General features: G+C 39.6%; 1 protein-coding gene across 3 annotated transcripts; it reads right to left on the reverse strand.

The window, feature by feature from the left end:
- Nucleotides 1–737: 737 nt before the first annotated feature.
- On the reverse strand, nt 738–20,343 carry ppm1bb (protein phosphatase, Mg2+/Mn2+ dependent, 1Bb). 3 transcript variants are annotated; one of them, XM_067487796.1, is made up of 7 exons: nt 19,956–20,343; nt 11,304–12,146; nt 8,716–8,833; nt 8,257–8,368; nt 7,112–7,169; nt 1,671–1,701; nt 738–1,450 (listed from the first exon to the last, which is right to left on the reverse strand). In XM_067487796.1, exons 2-7 carry the CDS (start codon nt 12,132–12,134, stop codon nt 1,440–1,442), a joined length of 1,161 nt encoding a protein of 386 aa, XP_067343897.1. In that variant the 5' UTR covers nt 12,135–12,146; nt 19,956–20,343; the 3' UTR covers nt 738–1,439. The 3 variants fall into 3 exon arrangements, with proteins under 3 accessions (XP_067343897.1, XP_067343898.1, XP_067343896.1); XM_067487797.1 differs by lacking the exon at nt 1,671–1,701; XM_067487795.1 differs by lacking the exons at nt 738–1,450; nt 1,671–1,701 and adding an exon at nt 3,349–5,386.
- Between the last annotated feature and the right edge of the window lie 623 nt (nt 20,344–20,966).

A 20,966-nucleotide genomic window follows, 5' to 3' on the forward strand; every position in this document is an offset into this window, starting at 1 on the left:
TCGACGTCCTACACAAAGCCACGCAGACAACCATCCCAAAGTGATGACGTATTAAAAAATGCAGCAACCACCGGGTCCTTGGCAGGGATTTTATTTCATATATAGATGCTTTCTGTAATCAAATGTGAGTGCAATCAAACAACAGCAATACAAACATTACCAATGTAGTCTGAGAACCAGGAACAGGGTTAAAACAGGGCGTTCACTCACTCTACGCAGCGAGCAGCTAGTAACCTCATGGACAACATAAAAAAAAAAAAAGAAAAAAAAAATACTTTCCTCTGTCAGGACGGTCCACCGTCATAGATACCTTTGAACAGTAATGGTGGGAGGGAGGTGGAGAAGCCTGTTTGAACGCCACATTCCTACCAGTGATTTTGCAGCGCCCCCCAGCAACCGACCCACCGCCTCACCTCAATGAGTCCAACTTGCACTCAGCTCTTCAGTGAAATGAATAACTTCCCATTTCCCCATCATGATTATCATCATCATCATTATCCTAAATGTATCAGCAAAAAACAGAAAAACAAACAAAAAGAAAAAAATACATCTCCACTTCTCACATGACAGGAGCCATTCAGAGTCCAGAGGTCCACCAGGTTCAGTCAATCTCAACCAATGGCTGTTCATCCGGGTTGACTAGAAAAGCACATAGCTGTACATGTAGAACCAAAGTCCTCATGCAGTGCCCTGGGGAGGTGGCACATCACATAGGTGCAAAGGTGGAAATGGTGGTGTTTTTGATTTTGGAGTGTGTGTGTGTGTGTGTGTGTGTGTGTGTGTGTGTGTGTGTGTGTGTGTGTGTGTGTGTGTGTGTGTGTGTGTGTGTGTTAGAGAGTGAGTGTATGTCTTTAAAGAGGGGAGAAGCAAGGGTGTTAGGTAATTATTAGACCCAGGAGCACAGGAAAAAAAGTCCAGGAGAAGAAGTACATACAGTGTCTTTATCCACCATCTGCCTTCTCTCTGCCCTCCTCCAAACACTCAAAAACCCCGCTCATACAAACGCACACACACACAAACAAAATAGGTCCTCATGTTATTGTGAAGTCACGTGTTCACAGTCAACATTCAAAAAAGGAAATTAAAAAAAAAAAAAATCTCAATGGTTAAAAAAAAAACAAAACAAAAAACTCTTCTCTACCATTACTATGCATCAGTTCATAAAAACTTGTCATTTCTGAAAAGTGATTTTGTTTTCCCTCCAGGTTTAAAGCAGTATGCATCTGTGTAGTTGTTGTCATCTTTGTGCCACTGCTGCAAACACACACGCACGCACACACAAACTAACATACACACACTCACACTCCAACAGACACCACATGTCCTCATTTTGTGGAGAAAGACACGGCGCAATGGAGAGATGCTCCTCGTCTGGGCAGATGGACCGATCCTCAGGAGGAGATGGGGGTCATTGCCATGGCTACCAGGGGTCCTCCAGGTCACCGGCAATCTGGGTTAGTAAAATGAAAAAAAAAATAAATAAAATAAATAAATACAGGTCTGTGTTAGTTTTTATTCTGCGGCTATGTTTTTGTCTGTACTCCACACACAGCAGTTAAGACACAGCCCCTGATGCCTCCCATCTACTCAAAACAAGTGAATGACTGCGAGAATCCCTCTACTCAGCCTGTACGTAAGCAAAACCAGAACCCAGACCTCTGATGACTCACCTTGGGGAGAATCTCGAGGCCAAATGTCAGGCTGAAAAACAGGGGAGGAATGAAGAGAATGTAGTACCTATACGTTACAGTTTCCCTCACTCGCTTGGCACCAGCTCATGCAAAGCATCAGCAGGTGTTTGTCTGGCTTATTAAATCAAACGGGAGAACTGATATTGTTGTCTGAGATTAGGTCTAGGCTCTGAGTGTAATGCTGACGGAGCAGGACTCATTTTTAGCTTGAGCTGTTGTCAAAAACCTGCACAAGAAACCGATAAGACACATTAACATTGTAAACTCACTGAGAAGCTCCTCTAGATGTTTCAGGCAATGGTTTCACATCAGATGCCAACGTATAACCACGAACTCTTAGACAGATGTTACGATTTCTCGTGACGACTAAATTCGAATGGAGATATGATTTTCCTTTACATAACCCCGATTTATGATACACATTTGCTATTCGGTAAAGGACTCAAAGGCCAGAAGCTGCACAGTCAGTTTACAGTAAGACACAGTCACACACTTGACACAAACCGTAACATTCTACCTCAAATCATTTTTATTTGTTAATTTGTCACTTAAGTTTGTGGAACTGATTTGGCCCACATAACCAAATACAAACATACACACAGTACATCTTCCCCTCTGATAGTTAAGTGCCTTAGATAGTGAAAAGATAAGTGCAGTACATGCATTACCAGAGACATTGGCTACAGGGCATTATACAGGCTCACAATAACCTCCCTCCACCGGATTTCAAAGTAGAGTAAACATTCTAGGTGCAGCAATTGGTTTAAATCAAAACTTTCACAATGAGGTAAGAGTTGGATATTGTGTCATTTAGAAAAGACAGTGTCATAAAGTCAGACTGTGAGGGAGGAAATGTGCTGTATGTGGGCTTTTGTCCAGCTGTGAAAGTCCTAAAGCCACAGTTAATCCCAGCAGCTGGCAGCATGAGCAGTGGAAACATAAAAACCACGTTCATAAATACTTAATCTCTACTGCGAACTCCTTACAGAAACACAACCAGCATATGCAGCACTCCTCAATTACAACTGAGCCCACAGGTACCGGAATCAGTGGAGTGGGTGTTCTTAATACTAGGGATGTAGTGCAGGGTGACTGCTCTAATCATTTATTAAAGACTTAAAGGTTGACTTTATTCATTTTCAACGTGAGTTAGTTAATAAAGATAGTTTTAGTTTGAAGAGTACATGTATAATACTGCTTTTAAATTTCACCTTGCCTCCCACAAATTAATATACATTGAAATTCTGATCATATTAGGATATGGTGGAATTTTATTTTATTTTTTTATCATCCCAAATTCAGATTATTGATTCAGATTTATGTCATCTTGAGGATTTCTGGAGGAGCCGGTCGATCAAGGCCCAAACCTGTGTAGTATGAGCAACTAGATGGCATCATGTAAACAGATGATGTCATTTGGAGGAGTTTTCTGTTAGAAGCAGAGATATTTTGATAGAGGAAGTCAGAACCCATTCATATACATCCACACCCCAGAATAGAAGCATAGGAAGAAAGGTGAAAATCAGTTACCCTTTAAATAGTTCAACCATTGTTGGATGGATTGATGTTTGGAAGAAATATGTGGCCCCGATTTCCCATCTATAACCACGTATCATCAGGTCAACCTTTCAATTACTGTAACGCTGCAGTTATTGAAAAAAAAAAAAAAAAAACTACTAAAACTAAAAACAGCATGTTAGCCAGCCACAACTTACACATGAATGAAATAGCATGCTAACATAGGAATGCAATCATATGGCAAAACTGTTAAGAATATAGAAAAGGGTGTTTGGTGATTGACGAGAACCACAGGGTGAAGGTTAGTTCTCAATATCTGGTTGGGAAGCATCATAGAACACAAGGTGTTAGGATTAGGATCAATTTAAATTCACATTAGCTAAAAAAGGAAACAAACATTACCTCTTTGAAAATCTACTCCCAAGCCGTGGGATCTAACGCTAACAAGAATTACAGTTTTAGATGGTGTTTTTCCGAGGACACAATGAGCCCATTTCACACTCAAACTAGGACAAATCTGTACGATTTGCAATCTGTTCTAAGTGTTTTCAAACTCTAGTTTCAGTTTTTTCTAACTGGTTGTTTTGGCAAATGTGCTGTACGTCTGCTAGACCCACCCTTACTCAGAAGATTCTTTAATTGAAATTTCCAGATGCTCAAAGCAGCTTTGGTTTGAGATGCCAACATCAGTCTATAGCTAAAACTCACCTCACACAGTGTAGTGAAAGATACTGCATGTATAAGGGGAAAAAAGGAGACGCTTTGAAGGACGGCATCAAAACAAACGGATCTAGAGCCACACTTTCCCCTACCAGTGAAGGATTCTGTGTATTTTTCATCCATCCAATAACTGGTTTTCTTGTGTAATGAGCATTACAACTTTACATAAAATAATTTTACGGGTACTTCAGTTGCCTGCCACCAGAATTTGTTTTGTAGTCTTTTCTTTTGTGGCAGCCAATTCTCTTTTTGGATTACTATGGGGCAGTTACTAATGTGGAATTACAGATGTATGGTGAGAGGATCAATGAAAATGAAATACCACTCACACCTTGGCCACAGTGTTCCCGACTCATGTAAGCATACCTGTGTTTTTGGACCGTCAGGTTTTTCTCTATCCAAAATGGGTTACACACATGGGTAACACCACTGAAAAAGCTCATTAAAGGGCTGACACTGAAGTTATCACCCAAAAAAAAAAAACCCATAAAATTCAGTGGTGATAATTGGTCTGTTGCTGTGTCACTCAAACTCATGCAGACACACGCACACATACATATAGAGAAAAAGAGTGTGTTCTGAGTCTGTAGATGGAGGCGGCCAGGAGACAGCGTAGCAGTTCAGTGTCCCCTTTTCTTTGTCAGTTCATTCCCTGTAAGCAGTTATGGGGACGTGGGACAGGGTGGAAGGGGGTGGGGGGTGGAGAGGGGTCAGGTGGGAAGTCAGCCACAAGCCAATACTAGTAAATCTAGGCCATGGAGTGCAAGGTTTCCATTTGCTTCACGAGCCACTTAATCAACTAATGATTACTCTTTATTATTTGCTTTTATAAACTTCAGTCTGTATGGTTAAGTTTAAGAAGTGGCTGGCAGAGGACAAGGGAAACAAAAAAGAAAAAGAATACAGTGGCTAGAGACAGAACTTGAATGGACAGAACAGCTCATTTTATTCCAACTAAAATATAAAACATTGGTAAATATCAAAGGCAGCTGAGGTTGCACAACAGACTGAGCCAAACAGGAAACGGCCAATATGTTCATTCAAGTTCTCTAAAAGGGAAAGAGATCACAACAAAACTGACAAGACCCCTGGGATTGAATAAGTGGGTGGGTGGAGGAGGTATGTGGGTGGGGTGCTCAAACAGAGGCGGGATCGGACTCGGGGGCAGGCGCATCTTGGCTGGCTTCTGACTCTGCAGTGGCAGGTGAGGGCGGGGGCGAGGGGGGAGAGGGAGGGGAGGCGGGCTGCTCCTGGCCATCGTCGTCACAGATTTTCCTGCTTTCCTCTGCTCCCTCTGCATCACTCTCCCCCCGCAGGCGGTAGACGGCCAGTGAGTCCTCCAGCACTGTGTGGTACTGGCCCCGGTGTTGCAGGCGGAACTGCCGCAGAGCCTCCAGCAGGTGAGCCGCCGTGCTGCCACCTCCCTCCTCACTCTCCTCCTCTCCCCCCGCACAGGCCTGAGGTAACACGCCAGGGGTCAGACTCTACAGGCACGCTCCACTGTCTCACACATACACATCCAACAGGCAGCATCAAGACACTCACATTATTGTCACACAAACACTACACACTAGCAAGAGAATGTCTGAGATTCTTGTACCAGTGGGACGGGCCCATGCAAACGCTACCTCTGACCCTGTGATCGAAAAGCCTTCGTAGTAATAACTGTATGGTGTAACAGAGAAGTGACAGGTCGGTCAGCACTCAGTCAGCCCAGACCAAAGAGCCTGCAAGTCAAGACTCCACTAACATTTATATGAAAAATACATAAACTCTCACACACTTCTACTATCACAGTTACCCTTGCAGGGCGTTTAAGACCCTACACAACTTTAGTTCTTCAGTTATTTGTTACATTTAGTCCTATAACTGCATTTTCTTGCAATGCAAGCGTAATTTTGGCGTTATGAATCTTGTAATGAGATGTAATCAGAGTCACGATTACACACCCAAGCTGTGCATTTCTAGTGGCTTCGTTCATTTGCTGTGTTGTCTGTAACTGCATAGAAATTTAGCACATAAGTTTCCATCCCCCTACATTTATTTAGCACAAAAGTTGACCCTAAACCTAACAATAATTCAAACATTCAGCAAGTAGAGAGAGTTCCCCATCATCAGAAGAAAAATAGTTTAGTTTTATATTATTGTGCTAGTTTGTATACATCCAACGTTCAGAGATTAAAAATGAATTTTAATCTATTTCTGATGACAGAACATCTGTACTAGCTGAAGGTGCATTAAATATTATTTTGGGAAAAAAAAAATCTTTTAACCTTTTAAATTTTAGGGGGCTCTATAATCTCAAAATTTTAAAGGTTTCAAAAGATAATCAAAACAAAATGACCACGCCCTGAGAACTTGCATTATAATATAACACATAAAATGTAGCAAACTGTGTCTTCACCGCTATGATACACCTTGGCAAACACATTTCCTAATATAGAGAAATAAAGGCGTAGCAGTATGCAGATTGCGAGTTGTGAGCAGAGAGCTGTTGATTTAGAATGAATTTGGATTAAAATTTAAAATTTGGCCGGGGCGCACATATCAAGAATCCGATGGCGATTTTGCATTCACACTTACTTACGCCCATAACATTCCTGTACACGTATGATGTGAATGAGGCCCTTTGTTCTGACTCCGTAACCTGTAGGTGTTTAGCACTTTATCACAATCGGAAATTACCTTGTATGTTGTATGTCAAAAAAATGCTATTAGATGTAGGCAGAAGTTGGATTACATTTGGCTTCCAATCACTAATCCCAGATAGTTTTAAATCGGTGTTACATGAAGCATTAGGGACTATTAAACCAGCTTCATAGCTTTAACGCTTCATTGATGAGGAGTTCATGAGGTTTATGAAGGTCTTACTATACATCCTGTTTCAATAAAGAAATACAAGATTGAAACGGGCCACATACAGCTTTTATGCCTTTCAACATGGAATGCAGTGATTTTTATTTAGTTTCACTAAGATGGCTGAGGTTAAGTCTATCCTGTGCCCTCTTTCACAATTAAGCCACATTCATTTCCTCTCATTTTCACACTCTCTCTCTCTCTCTCTCACACACACACACACACACACACACACACACACACAGTAAAAAAAGAGTGGTGTCCTTGACTGAGGTGAGTTTATGAGGTAGTGGAGAGGTGAGGATTTTAAAGAACGATAAACTCACCGCTTCCTCTTCTCTGTGAGGGTTCAGCTTGTTGTACACTGCCTCAATCACACTCCGTCTACAAAAGCAAACAACACAAACAGTTTGATGCAAACAATCTAAGTTCAATCTCTGTAAATGTAACTTGACAGAGATAATAATAGAGCTAAAAAAAAAATCTAACTGTAGTTGAAACTGCAGTGAAACTGTTTGAAAGCTTTTACATTTTATGAACAATCAATCAAGAAAAATTAAGAAAAATGTATAGAGTATAGTTTAGTAATAAAACCTAGTATTACTACTGATTACTGGTGGAAATAAGAATCAAGCTCAAGTTCAACGTGAAATTCTGGTGAGTAAATTATAATTTTCAAAGTTGTAATGTTAATAAAGTGATAAAATAATGCATATTAGGGCTGCACAATTAATCGTTTTTAAATCATAAACTCTATTCCAAACCCTATTCAATGTCATTCTTGCACAATGACTATTTTGTTACCTTTCTAGCAGCTGTGAGATCCACCGCATCAAACTAAGGGCTTCCTTGTAACCTGAATCAAGGATTCAGGAAAAATGCGCACAGGAAGAAGTCGTAAAAAAGAGGAGCCAAAGACTTGGACTGTCTTGCCTGTCCAAACTGCAGGAAGTGTCGCCCCATTCAGGTACGCCAGCTAAACTACAGGTGTCTGCGTCGATCGCGTTAAGCTACTTATTGAAACCAATGCTTCGATGTTTAGTTATTTCTTGCAACGATCGATCAGCTGTGCATCGGTGAGAGACAACGACAATGTAGGTTTACATAAATCTTGAGTAAGCTTTTGCAGATTGGCGATCAGCTCAGCAAGGTGACTTGTCTCATTTTTTGCGACCTGTGAAGTTTTCCCTTTTCATCAGCTGAGAAACAAGCTATTCCTAAACTATTCCTTACTGGCATGCACACACAATGACACAGACAATATAATTAACAACCATTTTTTTTAAAAAGCCTGTCATTTCAATTGTTTTGATGATAAAGAGGGAAAACATTTTGGGAGTTATCTCAATTCTGAATTAAAAAAATAAAAACTGACTTACATTTTACCCAGAATTGTGCAGCCATAATACATGTATACAAACTAGTACAATAATATTTAAGTGCAGGCTTGAAGTATCTATCATGCATTTACTTGCTGGCAAGGCCTCCACCAGGTGGAAGATTGGGGATGTTCTCTGTGGCAATGCTTCTCAGGACAGACACCAGGTCAGGGACTCCTGCCTCCCCACAGTTGGCCAGTAGCTCTACACAGAAACATAAGAAGACTTTGTCTCAGTATGTGACATAAACACAAATTACATAAACATGCATAGTGTAAAAGTCCAAAACAACAGTATTTGCAGCACCACTGTGTCACAGACTGACTATAAATATTTGTTTTACCCCAGTTATGTACACAGACAACGAGTACAATGTAGTCACTTGTTTCACTTAATCCTTTAAAAAAAATACGAATAAGGCACTGAAAGAAGAGTGTGGTAGCTAGACTCAAAGTCTTTTCGACCGCACTGTACCTTCATTATATTGCACATTGACAGCCTACTGTGTTTTTATGTGAAGATGTGCATATTCATGTGTTAAGTGTGCTGACCCTCAACACGGGTCTCTAGGTATTTATCCAATTCTTCTTCTTTCTTCATAGCCTCCTCTGAGATCTTGGGAGCTCCGGGTAAACACACCAGAACCACACTCATATTGTCCCTGCTCCCCTGGAAGACAAGGACAGGCAGAAAGAACGAATAAAGAGCAAATGAAATTTAGGTAGTAGACATGATACATTTATTAACTGTTTGGAAAGGTTTGAAAGTTCCAGTATTAAAGGGTGCTAAAAAAAAAAAAAGCTAAACAATCAAAATTAGCATTCCTTTGTTTATATGTCAACAATTTCTGTTGCTGCGTCTCTAAGTCAAAGTCGATTGCAAGACTGACTAAGAAACGAATGACAGTAGCTTCTAAAAATATAGATGATCTTAATTTGGTCAAAATCTGCATAAGGACAGTTTTACATTTAAAAAAAAAAAAAGATTAGTTGCAGGTGTTTATCTCCAACTTGAAACCCAGAGTTTAAAGGCACCCTGTGGAGTTTTGACCTCCACTCCACAGTATCACTGTGAAGCAGATTTTTATGATGTTTCTACTCGTGGTTGACACAATATACAGTAATGCCAATGGTTTCCTGTTACTCCACACATATACTGGTGTTGGTACAATCACACACCAAAATACACACAGCAATGTGCCTGCAAAGACTGTGATGTAAACGATGTAGGTCTCAAATTTTACAAGCATGAATGTAAATGCAACCTGGCTAATTTACAAGGAAACTTCACATGGCATCTTTTTCTTATATACACTGTCAAAGAAAGAGATGTTGCTCTGCACGCCGTGTGTTGTACAATTGGTTCTTTTGTTAGAATGAGACTTGAAAGCAATCCACAAAGAAGAAAGCAAAATTCAGTTACATGTGTTTGCCAGAGTGATGCAATAATACAAGCGCTCACAAAGATAAAAAGAACTCACCAACTTCCTAATGTGCTATATTGCAAAACACATAGTGCCCATGTGCATTAAAATGATCTTCAACCACTTTTGCGGCGATAACTACCCTTATAGAAGAATTTCTGTCAGGTTGCAATCCCCAAGCTTTACGATAAATGTGGTAAGATTCAAGTACCTTGACTGTACCTTGTACAGTTTTTTGGTTTGTGTATATTTTAAGCCATTTTGTTTGAGTTGAGAAACACACATTTCAAAATTCTCAGAAATATGTTACTTCATAGCCAAGCAAGTAGACTCTGATATCAATTGTTTTTTATATTGCAATAATATCCACAATAATGGCAATGTGTTTTTCACCTAATCGTAGAGCCCAATGTCAAACTGTTCCTCTGACCAACTAATCATTGCTGCTCATAAAAATAGGTGCACCATGTTTTCTGGCAGCCATAGGAGACTTGCTTGTAAGCCCAACCATCCAAAATGTATCAACACCAAACAAATATTTGCTTATTCTAAAGACATTAGAATCATCAAATGTTTTGGCATTTCTGATTAACTGCTTCGAAAATGGTACCAACTACTCTGACAAATTTTCTACAAACTTCTAAAGATTAAAGAGGGAATGTATTTACTTATATGTATTATGAAAATATATCAGCAGCACAACAAAATGAAATGGCTTTGAAAGACGTTAAACCAATGGACCGTCGTCCTGTCGATACCTTGTCACTGTGGTCAGAGTAACGTTCTGTAAGTGCACAGTGTCACATACATCACAAAAGGCAGTGGCAGCAGGGGAGATTTATGACAGCGTGTGGTTGTCACTTGAGATAACCCAGCCAGTAAGGTAAAAATAACTAGGCTGCGGTGCACTTGCTACTTCTTGGAGTATTCTAGACACAAAGAATAAATGAAACGTGGTTGGCCAAATACCCATATGTGGAGAAGTGGATGAGTTCAGCTAAGGTAAAGGGCAATACTTGCTTTATCTTGGATCAATAGCTGAGGATGCCACTGAATAAGAAGTGATATGAAAACAATGACGCATAATTCATTATCTGATTTATCTGACCACTTACTGTAAGATGTTAGGGTTCAGTGATAAAGTAGATATTTTTTTTTAACATATATTTGGTTACTGTTTCCTACTCTATATTTACATGGTTTCCTGAACACTTTTTTTTTCCAATTTAAAACCCTTTTCTCAACTTATAGACTTAGAGGTAAGGTCTAATGAGAAATGCACCCAATAAGCAGAAGTGAGATCTGATGAAAACCAAACACTTAACTCTCATTACCACCCACTTTATCAAGATATTAGTCAAACAACAACAACAACTATTCATTTGTGTAACAGTACCCTAAATAACTAAGAAAAGAAAACTTGCTTAATTAATTCTCAAAAACATGTGGCAAACAAATCTCATTTCTAAACCAGTAAGTCAAGTCAGGACAATCTTTTCACACTCAAATCAGTCCCACAAAGATGCAGCTTTTTCTCACACCATCAACCTATTTATAGTGATATATAGCATTTCTTCTTCTTGCAATACTGCTCTACCCCTTACTGGATTTTGACTATTATTTAAGGTGTAAGTTAATGTTACATTTCAAATTTGCATCAAAAACGCAGAAAGGCCAAAAAGAATTGTATTTAAAAATACGTATAGAAAAACTTACCTTATGGAGACAAGTGTCGACCACTGAATTACAGATTCTCTCCAGGTCATCGCACACCAGGAGTCGTGAGCGAACAAATTCGCACAGCTCCTCGTTGGACATGACGTCCCAGATTCCATCACATGCCAGCACCACAAACTCGTCTCCTTCAGCTGCCCGCTCTAGCACACACACCTCGGGCTCAGGGCTCACCAGCTGCTCTGTGGGCCCCTTACCATCCACACATTTGTAGTCGTAGTCCCCCAGGGCCCGGGACACAGCCAGGGAGCCATTTACCCTCTGGATCATGACTGAGCCGCCAGCATTCTGGATGCGCTCCTTTTCACGGGGGTTGCAGGGCTTGTGGTCCTGGGTGGAGAAGCCCACCTTGCTGTCTCGACTTAGCACGGCCCGCGAATCACCGCAGTTAATGAAGTAGAGGTGGGTCGGGCTGAGCAACACACAGACGGCTGTAGAGCCGCTGCGGTCCAGGCCCTGCCGTAGGTCACTGAAGCTGCGCATGTACTCGTCAATGTTCAGGAAGCCTGACCGGATGCCGTCCTTTACACCCTCCACAGAACCAGGTCCTGAAGCAAAGTCGACCCCTCCTGACAAGATGTGTTCCAGCAGATGACCGGAGCAGTAGTTGGCCACCCGGGAGCCTGCATGACCATCATAAACAGCAAAGAAGGACCAATCGGTGAGTCCATGGGGGAGGCCCACCACAGCTGTGTGGGCATCCTCCATCTCTACACGCCAACCCTGCATGGAGCTCAGGCCATAACGCAGCCCATTGCCCTCCCCGTGGGCACTATGCTTCTCCGTCTTCGGCTTGTCCAGGAATGCACCCATTGCTGCCTATAGCTAGATATTGATCAAAGAAGAGAAGAAAACATTGCACCATCACCAAGAAGTACAAAGGAAAAAAATAATCCATCTCTAAATGAGACACATTTATGACAAACACATGGTTTTTAGAATTTCAAGTGTGATTTTTCATATTTATTATTTAAAACAAACCCTTTCTTTTTAGGGTTTTTTTCCATTCACATATGCAATTTAATTTACTGAGAAGGAAAGAAGGAAGGTTTACTTCATTGCACACAGATAATATTTTAGTTAAATGTTTAAACATACGTGAGAGAAGCAAAACAGTGAGACCTACAGGTTATCAAATAAATTCGAACAATATTCTATAGTCTGTAAAATATCCTAAATGCCATGAATTCTTCAGTACAACACCAGTTTTGTGTCAGTAGTTCAGCTGGCAGCCTCATACTGTGATTACAGTGTGTTTGATTACTCAAAGGATGGTGAGAGCCACAGAGACAAAGATACAATAAGACAAAGATAGCACAGGAGAAACCATGGAGGTGAGGATTACACCGCAGCTGTAAAGCTCCTTTGAGCACACAGAGACTCATCCACTCTGAACTCAAGGTAACTAATGCTATTATTTAACCTGCTGGCAGGACAGTGTGACATTACTGAATCAGCAGAGGCTGAAATCCTCCAGTGCCAAGAGCTGAATGGGGAAAAAAACTGACTTGAAGGGTTAGTATTTGGTCTTTTCTTAAACTTTGTCCTTTCTGAACACAATACACTCTCACATGTCATGAACTAATCAAAGTTAAAAGGTTTACTCATTGATTGTGATGCAGTCAGACAGGCAGACAGAATACTAACAGACTAAACATGCTGAGTGAAAAGAGTGCAAGAGGCTTTGTTGGTTCATTTATTGGCAAGGCAATAACAGTGTGAGTGAAACATCAATGGATCTGAAATCCTAATGGAACTCAATGCACTTTTGAATACTCCAATACATCATTAATAAATAAAAGTGACTTAAATATTTATTTTGCACATAACAAGCTGAGGGAGTAACCCCTGGCTAATATTCTTTTAATATGACAGCATTTTCCTACCATGGCTTAATGGGTAGAGCATTGGGTTGGGATACAGAAGGCCGCAGGATCGAATCCCCACCCCACCAGGTGTGGCCCCGCCCAGCCACCAAGGTGCCAACACGGTCCCGAGCCCAGATAAAAATGGAAGGTTTGATGCATGTAAAGGAGGGTAAAAGGAGGCTGGGGAGAATTCCATCTGCCTAAAGGCAACCTGTGGCTAACAGAGGCCCCTTAAATGCTAACTTTAATAATCTCCCTACAGCTTATAGCACAGATTGCTCACATGAATCTGAACGTGTGACCGAATCATTCATGTTGTACACAAACAACAAATCATAAATTCACAAAAGTAGCAAAAGCGCATCACCTGGGTTCACTCACTGTGTTAGACATCACATTACATGTTCTGGCTCTTACAACCCGAAACATAAAACTGATGACATTAACAAGCTGTTTGCTATTTAGATTTACTGGGGAAAAAAATGAAAGAAAAAGATATGGTTCCTAATTTTGAAAGTGTCGATTTATTTGGTCATTGTATATATGAAGACAGTAGCATCACATATTAGTCCGTCGATAGGCCACGATTTTTTCTACATGTATATATACTTCCCAACATAACAATCAATTTGGACCTTAATGTCTGCAGCTGCTGCAATATGGAGCTACTTACAGTTCAGTGCTATTACTTGGTTGGTGTGGTAGCACTCTTGGGACCTTGAAATCAATAAAAAGCGCTCAAAATCCAAATCACCCTGAGCGCATCTTTTTGCAACATATTGATTCCTCGCTCTGCATTACCTCCCACATGAACGCATACACAGCATGACAGGAATGTGCCCAAAAAACGCTGGTACATGTAAGGAGTGACTACTGGTCTGAGGAGGAATGTGTATGTGTTTTTATGTCGGTTCTGCGCATGTGTGCAGGGTCATGTCAAGTTGTCTATGCTTGAGCAAAAGGCGCTCTCTATAAATACGCGAGCCAGGTTTAAATTTCATGTCCAGGGTGGGGCAGTGGGTCACACCATTCACATTTATGTTGCCTTCATGCTACATGATTCTTTCAGCAAAATTGTACCATTACCACTGGCTTCTAACACAAAAAATCAGTCTATATGTTCATGTATAGTAAGAAAGGTGTTCATATACTGTACGTGTGAGAAAAGGACAAATCTGTTATGTTCACCAGCAGTAATTCTCTCTAAAAATAAAACAAACACACTGCCATTGCCTAGCAACCACCCACCCTGCAGTGCAAACATCCAGGCTAAGCTTCATTCAACGACATGTCTCTCAAAGACACACACACACACACACACACACACACACACTCTCTCTCTCAGCTGCCTGGCATAGAGGAAAGGAGAGTTGCATCATTCATCCATTAAAGCAGTTGCTACAGCCGTGCAGATGCTATAAGATTTCTCTGTTTGACAAGTGTACAATAGACGGCAATAAACACATACGCAGAAAAACCCAGAAAACAGCTCAATCGAGACATCAGACAGAAACCAGGAACTCACAACCACTTAACCCCCTCAAAACTGCAGTCAACCGTGCTGTTACCACAAGTCGAAACCAACACCCCCTGATGCAAAGATGCAGGTCTGCCAAAAACCACTGGTTATGAAGAGGGAAGTGGAAGGTCGGGGATTACATAATGCTGCAGAGAGCTCGAGTGCTGCTCTGACAGCAGGCACAGTTGCACACATCAGTCGCTATCCTGCTAGCAAGGTTGCAAAGCTTTCAGCACTATCCATGAATTTCTACATGATTCACTGGGAATATTGGTTTAGGTTTGCAGATGATACAGCGGTTTGTTAATTACTTCATTGTGATGTAACAACTGTCTGAAGACCTGTGTCCCTGACATGAATAATTTATAGAAGACTGTTTTAGACCTTAGATAATGTGGTTTCAAGACATTTCAAGACTTTTTCTAGAATGATAACTGATAACTGTCAATTAAAATTACAGAGTATGATTAGCTGTAAAAACGATAAAGACAATAGAAAAATTCATTGTCACCTCCACACCCTCAACATATTAAGCCCCATGCTGTTAAGACTATAGATGATGCCAATGCTGAGCAGTTGTTAGATGAGATTAGTTAGAAAGTGTATTTATGTACACATCATGTATTCCTTACTCTCTGCCTTTTACTGTAAATGTGGTTAACTGATGCAGACATCTGCAGACTAACACCGTTTCAAACTAATCCAGGCTTCAGGGGGTAGCAAAAGTCTGTCGTTACTGCAGTAGCAACTCACTTGTAAATCACTTTTATGTGGCTTAAATGTGGAATTCCTCTTTAAATCAGTTCTGCATGGTGAAAATGTGAACAAATACCATGGAAATAAATATACAAAAACAAAAAAAGCCAAAATCAGTCCAGTTTTAACAGAAAGCTATAACATAAGGTGAGACCTGGGGTGGGGATCTCTCCTACGACATCCATTTTACTTGTCTAAATTATATTCTAAGAGGCTTATTAGCAAAGTGCCAATAAGTGAAGTTTAAAGACTGTGGGGACAACAGTGATGTCTTGCTAACTTGTAGTCACTCCTCCACAGAAAAAGACAGCTTCACCTAAATAATGGAGCAGTGATAAAGGGTGACTTCACTAAATTGCTCTTTATGGCTTTAGTGGTGTGAATATGGTGTAAATGTACATTAATGCTTTTAAACTTCCCCCTGACTTCCCTATACTATAATATTTCTCCAATTCTAGCTGAAAGACTCCTCCAGATGACATCACCCGTAGGAGTTCAAGTCATCTGGAGGAGGTCTGGAAAAGCAGGTTGACCATGATTATAAACTCCACAGTGTGAGCAACAACAAAACATAATCTGAACAGAAGCTTTCTCCAAGTGATGTCATTTGGATTTATTTTGATATAGGGGAAGAAGCAAGTTCAATCAGTGCTTTAAATAAAGTTAGTATACATATCAGGATGGCAAAAACTTGTTGTTGACCATCCATTATTTAACATAAAACATTTTGTGTAGACACCATTTAATTTAAAAGTAACTAAAAGTCTCTATAAACAAAAGCACAAGGAAGCAGAGCTTTCAGTCTGGTCAAGTTTGTTGTCACTTAATGTTAAAAGCTGCTGCCTCCCATTTTTAACTAATATGCATTTAATAGACTGGTGCTGCCAAGTGGTCGTTGTACATCTGCATAAAAAAAACTTTTACGAGCACAGCGTTGGATTAATACTCAATAATGGTGATGGAACCAGTGCATGCCTAAAAAGGAGTGTGATAAACTTGTTACCTTGTTGGTTTAAAACCATTTAAATACACCCACTAGGGGATTACCTTAAAAATATAAACAACAAAGTTATAAATATCAGCAATATAACACAACATTATTGTTTATGACCAAGTGATTATCAACATATGCAGGCAGCTTGCAAGATTAATCAGCAGAAACTGCATTTCTCTTCCAGCATTTCCACTTTTCATTGCAGTGATTAAATTGATTGCTTTATAAATGTAGGGACTGATGATGACCATTGTAAACAAAACATCTGACAAATACAACATGACACCTAAAACAGTGGGATAACTTTTGTACTCCGATCTCATAATACCTCCCGTTTTAGGTTTATGTCGTTACACACAGACCTAAGATGCACAGATGCAGGTGCAGGTTCTAAGTCTATTTGCCATCACAGTGATTTAACACACATTTTAAGGAAATATTGATAAGCAAACAATACACATGAAGTCACTGTTAGCTACTATGGGGGTACCGGGCACAAAATGCTGATTGGAGATTTTGGTTTCTTTTGGGTTTAGCTTCTCTCAATAAATTCGACAATATCAAAGGATAAACTGATATATTATGCTTGTTATAATATATATATGCCTGATATATTATTGTGAAAGGTCTGTCACTACAGATTTTCATTACTGATTATTCTTGATTAGTTGCTTTTTCTATAAAACATGGCATTTTTGCAAATGGCAAAAAAAGGCCTAAGACTAGTTCCCAGACTCTGTGGTGGTACCTTGCTCGTTTTATGAACAGTCCAACACCATCATTAAATAGTGATGCTGTGTTACACCGAAAGCATAGAATGTGCATCAGTTACAGTCTTCCATAAACTTTGCAAGAGTGTTTTGTCTATATCGGGCGTGTGTTCACTCGTGCATTAAAAGTGCTTTGTTTACACTAGCACTGAAAGGAGCCCACAGAACAACGTTGGATAAGTAAAAAACTAAGGTTCAAAATTTCCACAAAACAACAATAGTGGTGCCAATGGAAAAGACATCTTCCTGTTTAATTTGTTTGACAATAATCTTTAAAATGGTTTAAGAAAGTTAAAATATACACTATGTAAAATACTGTAGGGTGTATTCACTAAGAGGACTGACGTAGATCAAGACAAATTATAAGTTCTGCTGAAGTTTACTTGACATATTTCTCTGTTTTCTGTAGAAATACTTTGGTTTGGTGGCTTTCTGTGGAGTGTTTTCTTTGTGCTGACTTGAAACAAAAAGATTGAGTATAAAATATGCTTTGGGTCACGTTTACACGTGTGACATGTGAGCCAAGATTAATTAAAAAAGCAGCATACTTGTTGAATCGGGGGGGGGGGGGGTGCACATGCCATAGAAAATTTGTTGTTGGTCATTTTTTGCATATTGTGTACGGATGACTATCATGTGTTTATTTTTGCAATCATTTTTACATAATGTGACAATTTCTGAAATGTTTATAAATCATAAAAAGCTACAACTGCAGCACAAAAACCAGCTAAATGTTATCAAGCTGACTTTATATTGTTGTACTACTTTTCCTAAGCAAATATTCTACGTAAGCAAATGAGAACAGTGCAGTCAAACAAATTTATCCCATTGAAAACAGAAACTGTTTTGTGTCTCACAAAAACTTTTTGAAATAAGTGTGACTATCAACCTTGTAATTGAGGTCCACTGCAAGATCTTTCAGACTCTAAAATAAGCTTGTTGACTGTGTCAATCTCGCACTAGGTTTCATCTACTTCTCAGTATTTAGACCTACACACTGGCCACTGACTCAGCTAAGATTATCAGCGATTGAACTCCTCCTTTATCTAACTATCAGGGCACAAGCCCAACATCGATTAATGTCACATACTGGTCACCTGTGCACGTTATCGTAATTTGATATACTGGAGGAGGAGTAAGGTGGCTGTCAGGCTACATTTCAACACTGCACTATACAAGATTGATGATGAAATATGAGTTTACTATACGACTTAGCTTAGATGGCACATTTCTAATACATTAGGACAATTTAAAATTACATAATCATCTAACGCCACGTCTGCTCACACATTCTCCAGATGAAATATAAAGAGCTTCAATTTCACCAAAAGACATCTTTGCACAAATTTTATTTGCCTTCTGAACACATCCTTCAGAAGTTAGATAGAACTCTGTGCATTGCAGGTGACTAAATAATAAAGTAAGTCAAGCTTGAACTTGTTTTGACAGGGCAGATTACACTCTTATTCAGACTGAGTGAAAATGGAAATAAGCTCTGGTTCTATGAAAACATTCAGAAATTCCTAGAGCATAACTAGCAAATACTCCAAAAAGAGATGACTGATTACTAATTTGAGTTATTGCGAGATGTGGCATCCTGCTCTCAATGGATCACGTCACAACCATACATCACAGTTTTTAACAATACATTTTTAAGACTTTGTATTCAAGATGAGAATACCAAGAAAAATTTTAGCAGCAGCAATCAAATAAATGTTGTCTGCTCTAAAAGAGTAGAAGAAAAACATCATCAAAAATCCACATTGAGTGTTCATTTTCATTATCATGTATACAGAATTTTTTTTTCAAATGGACTTTGTTTTTTGGTTGATTACATGTGCATACAGGTCTGTTCCGCCTAATATCTAAAGCAAACTAAGGTGTTACTAACCGCACTTATATTCGCTGAAAATCCTGTGCATTTCACACAACTGTCCTGTGCCTGTACACCTGCCCTTCCTACTACAGCCTACAATACATGCAGTATAAGAAAAATATGACCAAAAAATGCACATGCTTGGAAACTAAATTAGCTGTACCATCCATCAAATGAGGCATGAAACACAAGTTTAATTAAACAAATTAAACAATTGTTAATAATTGCTTATATGTAAATGTATGTATGTATGTATGGATATGTAACTCTATATGATATAGATATATATAGATAGGTTTATATTCAGCTACATTGTTCGCTATTTGGAATAGTTTGCATCACATTATAGTTTATTTGCGTGTTTACAGCTCCACAATAACTGAGCTTGTTATGCAACTTATTTTTTTAACACCTCATAAACATTCAATAAGGCGAATGCATTTTACGTTGACAATAAGCAGTAGAGTATCTAAGAGAAGAGTAAGAGCTGTTGGGAGGAACACTGCTCTTTCCGCAGTGAAACATGACTGATTATAAACACCTCACCAGCTTGTGACTTAAACTAAGTGTTATCTGCTTAGATTACATTGTTTGTGCTCTGACCTACTTCACGGGCATCAAAACATAAAGAATTTGTCCTTGCGGTTATAATTTTCATCTAAGGACGCTGTATGCACAGCACAACATGCAGCTACTCAGTTAACACACAGTGCATTTTAATTTGGCCTAGCGGTTAGTGTGTTGATGTGAGCTAACGTTAGCTGGCATGCTAACCTCACGGCTAGCTGTTGTTGGAGCCAACGAAATTCTCCTGCTTGTAACGTTAGCGCACATATTAGCATGCTACTTACGTTTTCCTGCTGCTGGGCGAACGAAGATCCAATCTTGATTTCCTGCGGGATTCTGCTTTTGTATGAAGATATGTTGTTACCCTAGCTAACTACGGAGCTAACGCTGACTAGCTAACTATGTTATGTTTCCTTATTTGACAAAAATAATCGAGATTGGCCTCAGATGAGCGGCGATAATTCCTTTCTCGGTGGTTGCCTGCTTGGATAGCGTTGATTTTTACGCATGTTTGACGCCAGTTCTGTCTCTTTCATTAAATGAAGACTATTCCGATCGTTCCTAAACAAATATGGACACTGAGAATTGGTTATATTATACAACACTGGCAAATCTAGCACTTTCTTCCATTGAAAGGCCAGAGCTATCCTTCGACTTTGGGTGCTGAACAAGAGGAGGTGTTATTTTTGGCATATGCTCGATGATTGGTTACAACGACCAGGCAAAACGTTTTTTAATTGGCCAATTCTGCTGTCATCTAGCTCTGCCCCTGTTCAACACACATTTTCATTGGTCCGTTACCGAAGGTCTCTGACGTGCTGAAGCAATACGATGCGTTTGTATCATTTACAGGCGTACGCCGATGTTAGCGCGGGTAAGTGGAGTCGGTCTTGGAAGAAATATTTAACTCCGTGGTCGGAGACGACAGATCCCCATCCTGTTGGCCAAGAACAAAATGTTCAGTATTTAAAGATTCCAAAACACAATCTGGTACAGCTGAGATGGATTTTTTTTTACTGTCGTCATTATGTTTAGAAGTTAACGTAGGAGGACAAGTGTCCCGGGGTCAATAACAAGCGCAACATAATGCTTGCAGTGAGATTCCCCAGCAAAGACAAATTAAATCATGTTTACTGGTGAAAAGTAACTACGTACAACTGTACCTTGTGAGGTACTTTTGTATTTTTATAGTATTTACATTGTTAAAGTTATAGAAAATAGCCCTGTTTCTATGTTATTTTCATGTTCACTACGATTCAGAGAAAATAATAACTTTCATTTACTCTACATTATGG

The sequence above is a fragment of the Channa argus genome, chromosome 20 (assembly GCF_033026475.1).
Source record: "Channa argus isolate prfri chromosome 20, Channa argus male v1.0, whole genome shotgun sequence".
Lineage (NCBI taxonomy): Eukaryota > Metazoa > Chordata > Actinopteri > Anabantiformes > Channidae > Channa > Channa argus.

What these genes read in the sequence shown, in the direction of transcription:
- ppm1bb (XM_067487795.1), bottom strand. Translation starts at nt 12,134, where the DNA reads ATGGGTGCATTCCTGGACAAGCCGAAGACGGAGAAGCATAGTGCCCAC. An exon ending in CCTAGAGACCCGTGTTGAGG is followed by an intron (nt 8,369 to 8,715) that starts GTCAGCACACTT and finishes GTTTCTGTGTAG; the next exon opens with AGCTACTGGCCAACTGTGGG. An exon ending in GGTGGAGGCCTTGCCAGCAA is followed by an intron (nt 7,170 to 8,256) that starts GTAAATGCATGA and finishes TTGCTTTTGTAG; the next exon opens with ACGGAGTGTGATTGAGGCAG.